The sequence below is a fragment of the Meles meles genome, chromosome 5, assembly GCF_922984935.1.
Source record: "Meles meles chromosome 5, mMelMel3.1 paternal haplotype, whole genome shotgun sequence".
In the NCBI taxonomy this organism is placed as follows: Eukaryota; Metazoa; Chordata; class Mammalia; order Carnivora; family Mustelidae; genus Meles; species Meles meles.
This window is the reverse complement of record NC_060070.1, coordinates 115,806,414-115,818,726: the sequence shown is the minus strand read 5'-3', so window position 1 is coordinate 115,818,726 and position 12,313 is coordinate 115,806,414. Positions and strand designations below refer to the sequence as shown.

General features: G+C 37.6%; 1 protein-coding gene across 22 annotated transcripts in view; it reads right to left on the bottom strand.

The window, feature by feature from the left end:
• Positions 1–12,313, bottom strand: part of RIMS1 (regulating synaptic membrane exocytosis 1) — a 497,245-nt gene that overhangs the window by 407,944 nt on the left and 76,988 nt on the right. For 21 of the 22 annotated variants that reach the window (XM_046005310.1, XM_046005328.1, XM_046005316.1 and 18 more), the window contains exon 2: positions 745–825. The exons of the other annotated variant lie outside the window; for it this stretch is intronic. In XM_046005310.1, coding sequence (XP_045861266.1) covers positions 745–825 — 81 coding nt within the window. The remainder of the gene's footprint in view (positions 1–744; positions 826–12,313) is intronic. 22 annotated transcript variants of the gene reach the window in all.

Genomic DNA, 12,313 nt, shown 5'->3' with positions numbered 1-12,313 from the left:
CAGTAGTAACTACTTGGTTGTAATGGGTATGCAGAGTACTGCTGCTATTGAGACATTTTTAAAGGAATATTTAATTTTTCTTAATAAAGCATAATTCTAGTCAGAAAATTGAGTATATCCTCTTACTCTGCAGAATTTTAAAGCTATTGACATTTTATCTTATCAAAATCCACATTCACAACTCAGAATTTACTTATTTGGTTTCTTTTCTATTTCCTGCTTCCCCTTTGTGTTGGTCATTTAACTCTTCACTAGTATCTACACTGGGGGTTGCAAAAATAAAAATGAAACTACATGGGCAATTGGCTCTTTTGGATTATCCATACCTTTAAGTTATATGGTGAGCGTGGATAATGCGCTACCACTGCACTTCCCTTACTTACACACTCCCCTCTCTGTACATTACCTTCCTACTCCCCTCAAGTCTTGGGCTTTCAGCCCACACACATTCCAGATCCAAAAGGTATAGAATTTCTGCCTCCCTAGAGCCCTAAAAATGTGTCCCTTTCCTCTAATTAGTTTTAAACTTCTAATATGGCATTAGAAATTTCATTTAACAAAGATACTTAATACAGAGTTCATGTTTCCAGATAATTTTATCTGATTCAATAGTAGCCTTGTTATTACACATACTTGAGCAGTCAGAGTACCTACTCCCACATGCAATGTGAATTAATAAATCTGTAACCAGTGATCTGTGTAAGAGACGACATTTTCAGTCAATAAAACTAATGCCATACTCACGGTGAAGGTTGGTGGGGCTGGTTTTCAGCATTTCTTGGTGTTTTGCAGGCAGCAGGCTTCGCCATGTCCCTGACAACACACCTGGGGCGCATGATAGACAGCACAACGCACTATTAATTATAAAAGGGTAGAACACATCTGGAAATTAAACACGGTACTGAAAACACAGTCTAATGGAAAATCTATGTAAGCCCCTTCAATCTTAACCTGGAGGCCCTGGAAAAGCCTTTAGAGTTGGATATTTTTTACTTAGAATTCCAAGAGCTCAATTATACCCAAGTAAAATCTGTACTAGCCTCTTTATCTGATTTTCCTTTTAGCAACAATAAAATGATGGTCAGCAGTCATCCCCATAGAAGAAACGCTACTGAAAGCTTTGGCCTCACCATGTGATGACATCTGAAAGCTCAAAAATACGAACACCTGTTGTGTTGACATGTTAAAAGATGGACAGGATTTTCTGTGGCTTTGGCTATTTTATTAAAAGATATGGAATCTTGTTTCATGTCATTCATTACCACATGGGTTTTTTTCTTTATGCAGAAAGAGATCTAACAGGTCTTCAGACATTCTCCATATTCAAAATCCCCTTCAAGTTAAGAAAAGAGAAAGACTCAAAGAAATGTTTATATGTAAAGTGTGTGTGTGTGTGTGTGTGTGTATAAAATAGAGAAAATACCTCTACAATGTGAAAAAAAAAATAGTAAAAGGTCTTTGTGTCTTAAGTCCTCCATTACAGGTTACATAAATGCAGAGGTTCAATAATTCAACAGAGCTTCCAAGGGCAGCAGAAGATCCTCTCACCCTTGTGTGAACAGGGCATACAGAGCATTGAAGAGATTCACTGGCAGAAATTCAAAAACACCCCACTTTAAGGCAGTACGTGGATGCCTTAGATATCCCTTCCCCTCAAAAGCTTTAAAAATATTGCTTTGAATAGGGAAGCCTCAGTTACAAAGCTAAGACCCCACATCTTAGCCTCGGCTAAATGGAAAAGCCCCTTAGGTCTCAGCATTCTTAACCATGAATGTGGTTCTTAACAATTCCCATGGAGGCTTCTGGGAGGTTTCACTACACTAATAATATTTAAAGCCAGTCGTGTTATTCCAGAAGTGGATCACTAATGAGGCAATGGCAGATAAACTGTTTTCCCAGAGCTAAAAGCTGCATGGCAAAATTCTCCACTTCTGAAAGAAACGATACAGGGAAACGTGGACACAACGCAAAGAAACGTGCACACACACATACTGCTCATTCCAAACAAGGTCAAGTGAGACTTAGAAATCAATATGTAATGTGACAAGAAAAGAAAATGGTACCATTTTAAAGCCTCGATATACTTCCCTCCTGGATATAAGTAAAGTAAGGTGGCATTTGTCAAGAACAAATGCTAAACTCTTAATGGACTGGTCAAGAGACAGGAGTCAAAGACATCCACAGGAACCACAAAGCCTTCTGTTCTTGTTCTAGTTTCATGGAAGTAGAAAGCCACTCAGAGGCATCAGGGTTAAGGGAATAACCAAGAAGGCACTTGTTAGGGAGAAATAATGTCCTGGGATTTCTTAGCTCTGAAATGTTAGTCTAACTTAGACGAAGTACAATGCTCAAGAAGTTACATTTCATAGCACTGGAAAATCTGTAGCAATTCCCACTCAACTAAAAATAGTACATTTAGCATATTTAATCTACATGCATTGGTTCGTTAAACTATCGGAAGCATCACCAACTTTGGAAAACATTTTGAAGAATGATATCTATGAGAAACCATATGCAACCTTCTGTCTAAGTTCATTTTTTTCCCCCTAAAGTTTCAGGAAGTTATACAAAGCTTTAAAATAAAATAATAAATCAGCCATTTTAATTACAGTTTTCCTTAGATATGCTTTTAAGTACCTCTTTTATAATTAATGTGGATTATCAGCCAGCACTAAAGGTAGGATCCTAAGCAAAACTTTTTTTTTTTTTTCTGTCCTGAGTAGAAGACCACATCTATGGAGGAAAACCCTCATCTAATCTCAAGTACCCAGTGGTTCTGGTATAAAAGCACAATAGCTAACATACTGCCTCTGTCTGTACAACTATAGAATCTTTCAAATAAAAGCTTTACTTGAATTTCTGAACTTTATATATTGGATAATGAAAAAAAAATTTACCAACAACCTAAAAATTTAGTATTTACAATTAATTTAAATATGATTTTAGGTGCCTGAGTGGCTCCATCGTTAAGCATCTGCCTTCAGCTCAGGTCATGATCCCAGGGTCCTGAGATTGAGCCCCACATCAGGCTCCCTGCTCAGCGGGGAGCCTGCTTCTCCCTGTCCCTTTGCCCCTACACTCCTGCTCTCTTTCTCACTCATGATAACTCTGTCTTAAGTAAATAAATAAAATCTTTAATAAAAGAATAAATATAATTTTAAATATACTTAATATATTTAATTCTTAAAAAGCAGGTAAGCAACATATTTTTTCATACTAACATATATTCTAACCACAAGACTACAGTGATATAGCTAGCTACTGAATCCATGTTTTCTGGAGAAAATCTTTTTGTTTCAGATTGCTAGTTATTCAACCAATTTGATGGGGTTCTAAACTACGGTAATATATACTCCTACATTTTCTAATTTGACTTCTTTTTAGCTGAAATTTTTCTAGATATAAGAAAGAAAAGATTTTTTAAAAACCCCTATGCTCAGATAGATACATTAAGATATATAAAAAAATACATAATACACTTGAGATTTTTGTTAGCTTATGTGGATTAACATTTCTTTAAAATCGTAACTGTATTGTGTTTTGTCTGACCTATTATTTTGGAGGGGTAAGCTGTAATAGTTTTGGCAGTTCTAATATGCAGCAATTGTTTAGCACGGGTACCCTCTATTATCTCCCATGCATTAAACTTGTATCATAAAGACCCTTCGTACTTTAAGAAACACAACAATATTTTGTTATGTTGTAACTATTAAGTGTCTTCCTCTACATATGATTTATTCCTTCAGCCAGATGTAAGGATGCCACAAATACTGCCAAAGTGCTGACTTCCCAGAATTACTGTGGATCAAGAGACTAGGAGTTCAAGGGGTTTCACCTCTATTCTTTGCAATGTCTTTAATGCCTCGGGGATTTATCAGATGTGGACTCTTAACAGTCTTCATACTGCAAATGAGCATTCCCTCATCACTCAAGCATCACTGCAGTTTCATGCAAATGAGACATTCTGCAACCATCTCAGGGGAATGCTCCTCCTGACTCCGCCCTCAGCGCTGCTGGGTTTTATGAATGACTGCAATCAATGCGATGAATGCCTGCCAACTGCCCACTCAACCACTTCTACTCTTCCCTGCACGTACACACAGGAGAAACTCTAACTGCCCAAGCCTGTCGATGAGGTTATGGTAAGACTTTCATCTCTCCAAACAGGAACTAAAAGGGCTTCCAAACAGAGTATGTGAGTGAAAAATCCTAAATACCTTCAAAAAACAAAATTTACAAAATTACTTTCTCTCTTTTGCGTTTTGGTTCCTGGAATCACTACCAACCCCCCCCCTCCCCCGACCCACCTGCAAAAAACAAAACAAAATACTATTTTTTGAAACTTTATCTCAATTTGAACTTTATCTAAATTGTTTTGTTTTTCATGATTAATATTAGGAAATAGTTACTGTGCACAAAGTTGTCAAATTGATATGACATGTTTATGTTTCTGTTCTCAATTTCTTGGTTTTTGAATTTTATTGAGATTTCTCCTACCATTACCAGAGATAAGTACATTCAAACAGAGTCTCAGGAAAAAGTATATTTGTGTTTACTCCCCAAGTGTTATTGTACTAGTCTGCATTTGTCCTAAGAAAGCTTAGAGATAGTTAAAATAACTTAAGATTGAGAAAATGAAAAATTTTTTAAATACACAGTCTTCTGATTTGCAGATCACCAGTTAACAAAATATAAAGGGGCACCTGGGTGGCTCAGTTGGTTGAGAATCCGACTCCTGATTTTGGCTCAGATTATGATCTCATGTTGATAAGATCAAGCCCCACATCAGGCTCCTCATTCAGCTGAAGTCTCCTTAGCAATCTCTACTCTGTACCCCCCCTGTATCCCCGTCACATGTGCTCTCGCTCTCTCTCTCTCTTCAAAAAAAAAAAAAAAAAAAAAAAAAAGGATAGATATGTAGATAGACAGACAGGTACCTACAAAGAATAAAGATTTTCCTGCAACCATCTCCATCTTGGCTGATTGCAAATACATTTCACTAGCTGTTCAGGCCAATAACTTTAGACTTTACTCCTCTTTTCTTACACCTAGCATCCAATTCATAAAATTGGTCATAATCCCAAAATATGTTGAGTCTGACCACTTTTTACCTCCTCAATTATTGCCATCCTGTCTTGAGACATTATCACCATTTATCTGGATTCCCACAAGACCTTTACCTGGTTGTCCGGCAATTTACCCTTGCACTCCTCCTCTAGGCTATTCTCAACAGCCAGAGTGACTCTTCTGAAAGGTAAATCAGGTCATGACTGCTGTGCTCAAAATTCTGCAATGGCTCCCCAGTTTACTTACAAATAAATTGCCAGAGTCCTCAGAATATAATCTGGCCTCCCATAACTCTGGAGTTCATCGCCTACTACTCCCTCCCTCCTTGCTCATTCTGCTCCAGCCACACTGGCTTCCTTCCTGGTTTTCCTCAAATACACCAGGCATGATCTTACTTTGGGTCCCCTTTACTGTAAGGGCCTATGTAGCCAGAGCGATTCCATCTGGTTAAACAGTGATTTAGTTGTTTATACAGTAAAACTTAAACTGTCCCTGTCCCCGTTCCCCACCTCAGGGAACTTACTTAAAAACAAGTCCAGGAAACCAGTCCCAGGTAACAAAACCCAAATACAAGGGTGGGTCAGGCCAGGTGGAGGTATCCAATCAGTGGGGATGCATACTGTCTCCCTAGTTACCAAGGAGTATGGGCCCCGCCCTTTGGGTGCCTTTTGGGCCCCAATTTTGACCAAGGTGATAAGCTGGTTCAAATATCTACTAGGGTAAATTGTAATTCAATCGATTCAATTGGTCACTTATGTGTAACCTAGCATGACTGTGTAGTTTCTCTGTGTGTTACAATCTCATCGGCCACCTATGCGTGGCCAGGCCCAACCACATGGCCTTTGCCCTTAAAAGCTAGTCTGTAAGGCAGAGAGAGGTCACCCTCTCTGTAAGAGGTGGCCTTGACTGGTCGGTTTGATGGTTGGTTTGATTTTCGATGTTTGGCATGAAATAAAGCTTTGCTTGACCTTCGCTTTGTATCAGTCTCACTCCTTTGATCACGGACCCATTACTGGGGGAACTTTCATTTACCAACCAACTTTTCCTTCTGTCCAGAATGTTCTTTCCTGATATCAGCATAACTCCCTTATCTCTTTCAAGACTTTGCTCAAATGTCAGTTCTTGAAGGTTCTCATTCTGATTATTTTACTTACCACTATAATCTGCTTTCCCATAGCCACCAGACTTCTATATGTCCAACCCCCTTTACCTTGCTCTACTACTTATTAAAGTTTACTGCCTCTCACTGCACCAATGTGAACTGCACAAGAGGAGGGATCCCCCGGCCTCTTAGGTTCACTGACATGTGCCAAGAACCTAGAATAGTGCCTGACGTAATAGTCATTTAATACGTATTTGTTAATTGAATGAATAAGATAAAAAGGACAAAAGCTGTGGATTTCAAGCTTGAGTAATTTTAACATGCTAAAATACAGTGATTTAGAATAGATTCTAGGTAATACTCTTTGCAAGATTACAGCATACATCATTTCTAAAAAACATTTACAAAATATAAATGGATCCATGGCCAATAAGTTTTATGACTTAAATAACTTCACTAGGTGTGTTTTTACATGGTTTGATTAAATTTCATTCTCCTTCTGACCAAGAAAAAAGATGTTCCTCCGCATATGACTTATATAGTGGAAAAGACTCTCTAATGTCAAGTCAATGACTGAACCAGTAAGATATATTTAACATACAGTGTACTGGTATTTTATCAAATAAAACTTGGAAATAATTCTATGGGAGGCAGTTCATTAAAGTAAAAAGAGAAAATCACTTTTTCTTCTGGTTTTTCTAAACATATAGGAAAATAAGAAGTACTTTTGTTCATTTTACACCTATTATGTACTAAATGTACATGGCATATCTCTTATTCAAACTTCAAGACACTATACTGAAAGGAGATGTGATTGTCCCATTTGACAAATGAAGAAACTACACATCTAAGAGATTATTTTTCCAATAGTAATGGCAAATACTGATATTTTAAGAAGCCAAGGTTTTTATCAAGGTCTCTTTGGTATCAAAGTTGATGTCCTTTCCATCACTTGCAAGCAGTCTCCAGAAATTTATACAAGGTGTCAGGTTGGTTAAATTGGAAATTCAGAGTGACCTTAAGACCAATGGCAACTCTCTGGAATGTGAAACACAAGACACACCATCTGTATATAGTAAAAGCCAATACAAGAAAAAGAATCAAGAAAGCTAAAAAGATTTTTTTTAACACGTGTTCAAGACAATACAATTGATAAAAATCTCTTCAAATATATTTTTCAAAGGAGGGCTTCAAAAGTGATTCATTCCCACTCACAAATACTAAAAGAGAAAAAGCAGAAAAATATTACTTTAAAAAGTGAGTTTTAAAAAACTGCATATTCATGTCAATTTAACCATGAACAAATGAGTATGATGACTATTACCCATAAGATGAAGATGGAATAGTAAAAATTCTACACCAGAAGGAGAGTGAATGTTGGTATTTTAAAAATCCAGATGTACTAATCACAAATCATCAGGGCCTGTTATACCTCTGGTGTGCATTCAGGGAACCCTCAGAAGCTACATTAGAGTAATTTTTATTTTAAAAATGATGTGGAGGAAAGGCAAAGTAGGTTCCTAATGATATGAAAAGGAAAGCCAGCTGGCCATTTTTCACAATGACTGATGAGGGTCACAGAACCTCCCCTGAAGAGTCCAGGAAGTTATTCACAAAACCAGACAAAAAAAGGCACAGTATTCTAAAATAAAGGTGATAACTAGATCAGGATTCACTTGAGAGTAATAGGTGATTCCAAGTTTTGGAAGAGCAGATTTTTCAAAGACTGATAAAAAAGAAAATGACAGGTAAAAAATCAACTCCAGGTCTTCTGAATTATTCAAACCTACCCCATTTATTAGCCCTTAATGTCTCCAAAATGCTAATAGGCTAATTTTGTTTCCTAATATTATTTCCAACATTTTGGCAATATGACCAATTAAGCCCTTTTTATCTAAGCTACTGTCTTCTGTTGACATAGTTTCTTTTTTCATCCACCAATTCTTGAGATATTATGCATATCTATGAATTTATATCTGCTAACATCCCCCCACACACTCTCCCATTTACATTCTTCTATTTACTAGCCTGTGTACATTATCCAAAAGCCACCTGCTAACTGCAAAACAACACAACTTTAGAAAACTCAAAAGCACCAGAATTTCCTACCACTAAACCTGCAAGAGAGAATTTCTGTTCATTCCCCAGAGTGGGAAAATCCCATCTAGTAAGAAGTAAGGAATTTCCAGAGGGAGGAAGCTATTAATATGTCACTATAGCAGAGGTATCAAGGATGAGCTCTGAAATCATGTTTTGAACTCTCTAGAAGTACAAAGAGATGGGGCACCAGTGGGGCACCAGTGGAACTATGGTGGGTCGATGGGACGTGGGGTGATGTAAAAGTGGAGAGAATGCAGTCAGTTAGTGCAAATGGAAACAAAAGCTGATTTGAAAAAGAGGATTAATGAGGGAAGATGGTCTTTTTCATAGTCATGGGCAAGAAAGATTCTAAGCAAGGGAATTAATAGGACCTGGGAAAAGGGAGAAGTTCGAGGTACAGGGAGAGAGGTGTGGAAGCAGGGGTTGGGGTGAGGGAAGGACAGAATCTGGTGTGAAAGTAACATTGTTGGGAAGATAGTGAGGGATGACATGAAAAAAAACAGGGAATTTGTCCCAAAAATGTCACCTTTTGGGCACCTAGGTGGCTCAGTGGGTTAAGCCATTGCCTTCGGCTCAGGTCATGATCTCAGGGTCCTGGGATCGAGTCTCTGCATCGGACTCTCTGCTAAGCAGGGAGCCTGCTTCCCTCTCTCTCTCTCTCTCTGCCTGCCTCTCTGCCTACTTGTGATCTCTCTCTGTCAAATAAATAAATAAAATCTTTTTTTTTTTTTTTTTTTTTTTTTTTTCTCATTTTATTTATTTTTTCAGCGTAACAGTATTCATTCTTTTTGCACAACACCCAGTGCTCCATGCAAAACGTGCCCTCTCCATTACCCACCACCTGTTCCCCCAACCTCCCACCCCTGACCCTTCAAAACCCTCAGGTTGCCCCAACCTCCCACCCCTGACCCTTCAAAACCCTCAGGTTGTTTTTCAGAGTCCATAGTCTCTTATGGTTCGCTTCCCCTCCCCAATAAAATCTTTTAAAAAAAAAGTCACCTTTCATTTGACCCTGACATTTCCATTTTCTCCAAAAAAGATTCTTACAGGATAATGTTCAATGAGATTCATTTTGGAAAGGTTTTGGAGAGTGAAAATCCTCTTTCCACCTCTTCTATTTCTAATTCATCTCCTTAGAGGCAGAAAGTTCTGCTTAAAACTTCCCCACTCCTGCCTGTGTCTGGAGTAGGGGGAATGTCTGAGGGAGCTCCCTTCTCCCAACCATCAACCACGAAGAGTTTGTTTTCACTAGTGACAAGGATTACCAGGTCTCAAAAAGCAAAAATAAGTGGGCAGTTTCCTCTTTTGCTTGTTCAGTGCAAGCACAGAGGGACCTATTTTTGTTTCTGCTTGAGCACCCAGCTTCCCTCAGTAAGCACCCTGAGCATATCTGGGTGGGGCAAAATCTGTGATGTTGCTAACGCTACCTCTTTTTCTCACTAACCCAGTTCTGTGCAAGAGCTATGTAGGTAAATACATCTGAAGCCTGCTCAGAGGTCTTAGTCTTTCAGATTTACAGTGAATTAAGAAAACAAAAATGAAACAATGACGACAGCAACAAAAACTCACCTGGGAATGATAACCCACAGCAAATAAGGAGAACATCACAAAAAGTTAAGTAATATCTAATTTTCTTTAGTGAGGGAAGAAACAGTGTGGATCAGCAAATTCAGCCTGTTTTGTTCTTCTCATGACAGTGCTTCTGTGTGGAACCATCCCCATGGGCTCCAGGTTCACAAACTGAAGTCTTAACCATTTCTTTTCCATGAAAGAGAGCATATAGGTCTAACACTGAGTGAGAATGATAGTATTGTGGGGTAACCCTGGAACTATGGTAAAGTTATCCTAAAGTGGAAACTCTTTACAGGTCTTAGTTCAATTTCATTAATAGGTAGTTCCCAGTACCCCTAACAGCTAACTTTCGTGCCTGCTGGTCCAACCAGGAACCACTGGTCTGAACTCATCTCTGTCCCAAGCCTGGCTGAGTGTGGTCTCTCCATCTTAACAATCACAGACTTGAATGGGATGAGAGAGACTGTTTAGTCAGCAATAACACCAAGTAAAACAGGAATAGTAGCACTCTCAGAGAGAACATGTAACTAAAAGTTGTCTTAATTCAAAAAAGCAATTCAGCAAAATAAGATGAATTTAAAGATATTTAGATATGAAAACTATACAATCACAAAACAGAAAAATAATGGTAAATAATATCAGGTAAAATTTCTGAATGCTCACAGTGGACTAGGAGCTAAGAATTTCATATGCTATTAGTCATGACACCTGGCACTACCCAAGTTACACATTTATTTGTGAAATACCAATTTCTTCTTAGGAGATTCATCTTTTCAAAAATCTATGGTATCTGTGAGGTACTTTGTTTTGAGCAAATAAATTGTTTCATAGTCATTAAAGTTTCAGCAAGAGCTATACAATTATGATTGAGTATTTTAAGCTTTAACCCCTCATACACATCTCCTTGCCACATTTCAATGTTGTAGAAGAATAACAGATAGTTGTCAGGTAATGGTTATCTATAGTCTACATGTCCAGAGTAAAGAATGCGATTTGGTAGTAGAGAAAGATAAATGGTATTTATAAAGATTATTGCCAGAGCTTGCTTACAACTCACAATTCTTCTGTTCTTTATTTGTAACACAAAACCATAGCTCTTTGGATAATGATTTTTGGGGTTTGTTCAATGTATCTAAGTATGCCTTTTCTCCCAAAGCATTCATTCTCCTTCCTCATCTGGGAGCCAGATAGCTAAATAAATATCTACTAAGAGGTCCATAACGGTTCCTTGGTGGTATTTAAGTGGATTTTAAATAGATAAAATAAAATGGGAAAATAAAACTTGGAAAAGGATTAATGAAGTATTTCAGGCATTGCTTTCAATTAATCGTAACTGTCTTCTCAACTGATTCACCTGCCTAGAAATTCAGAGAGAAAACAGAGCCAGATATGAAGATATGTTGTACATGGACTATTACTTGTGCATAAATATATACTACTCATTTTTTATTGTAAATATTATTTCTTTACTTTGTCAAGAGGCCACAATACTGATGGAAGGTAAGATATCTGGAAAGATAATTCAGTAAATATGGCTTCTTACCCTTCACTGACAAGGGCAAACATTTTCTAAATGCTCTTCTCGGCTCTCTTGACTTGGTAGGACTGCCCTTCTCCTGGTTTCAAATTGGCTGATGGTTCATGAATTGTCGTTTCCAGATTCGACTCCCATTATCTATCAGGTCTTAAATCCATATCTACTTAAATAATTTCCTAACAACTGAGCTTAAGCCAATTAAAATACTGAACTTAATATTCCCCTTTTCTCAAACTGAAACACCTCCCAAATTCTATATAGGAGTTAATCAAATCTTCCTACTACTGATGTTCATAATCTTGATGCCGGTATGACCTCTTACTCTCCCTATTGGACAATAAATGAATATTAAGTGCTCTGACTATTCCTTTGAAGGCTCTCTTGAAATTGCCCTTTCTTATTTTTGTATATTACTTCCAAATTCATTTTATCTCTTAAATGAAGTGTTAGAGTAGTTTTCTTTAAATTCCATCTCCTCCTATTCACAGATTCTGTAAAATGGCTCACATCCCCCCCACCCCATCAAATACATACACAGCTATCCAGTTCTAGGGTATTTCTTTGACAAATGCCCTCATTCACTAATCTCTTCTTCTTAATTCCTAATACAGCCCACTTCCCAAGTCAGGTATATCTATTTCAAATTTTTAGAACATAATTTTGTCATTTTCATCTCCATTCCACATACCATTTTCTTACTCAAAATTATCTGCCTTCTTTTCCCTCTCCATTAATTTTACCTCTTTCAAAATCAACTGATTTGTACTGAAACATACTAAAGTCCAGGAAAGCTTCTAGGCTAAGGACTCTTCATTAATCCTTCACTAGTATATTCTGTGAAGGGTCCATATATAGGCAAGAGAGATTTTAATAGCTGTAGCACAACTACTGGGAAGAAATTCAATAAATGTCTGCTTTAGAAATAGGACATGAAA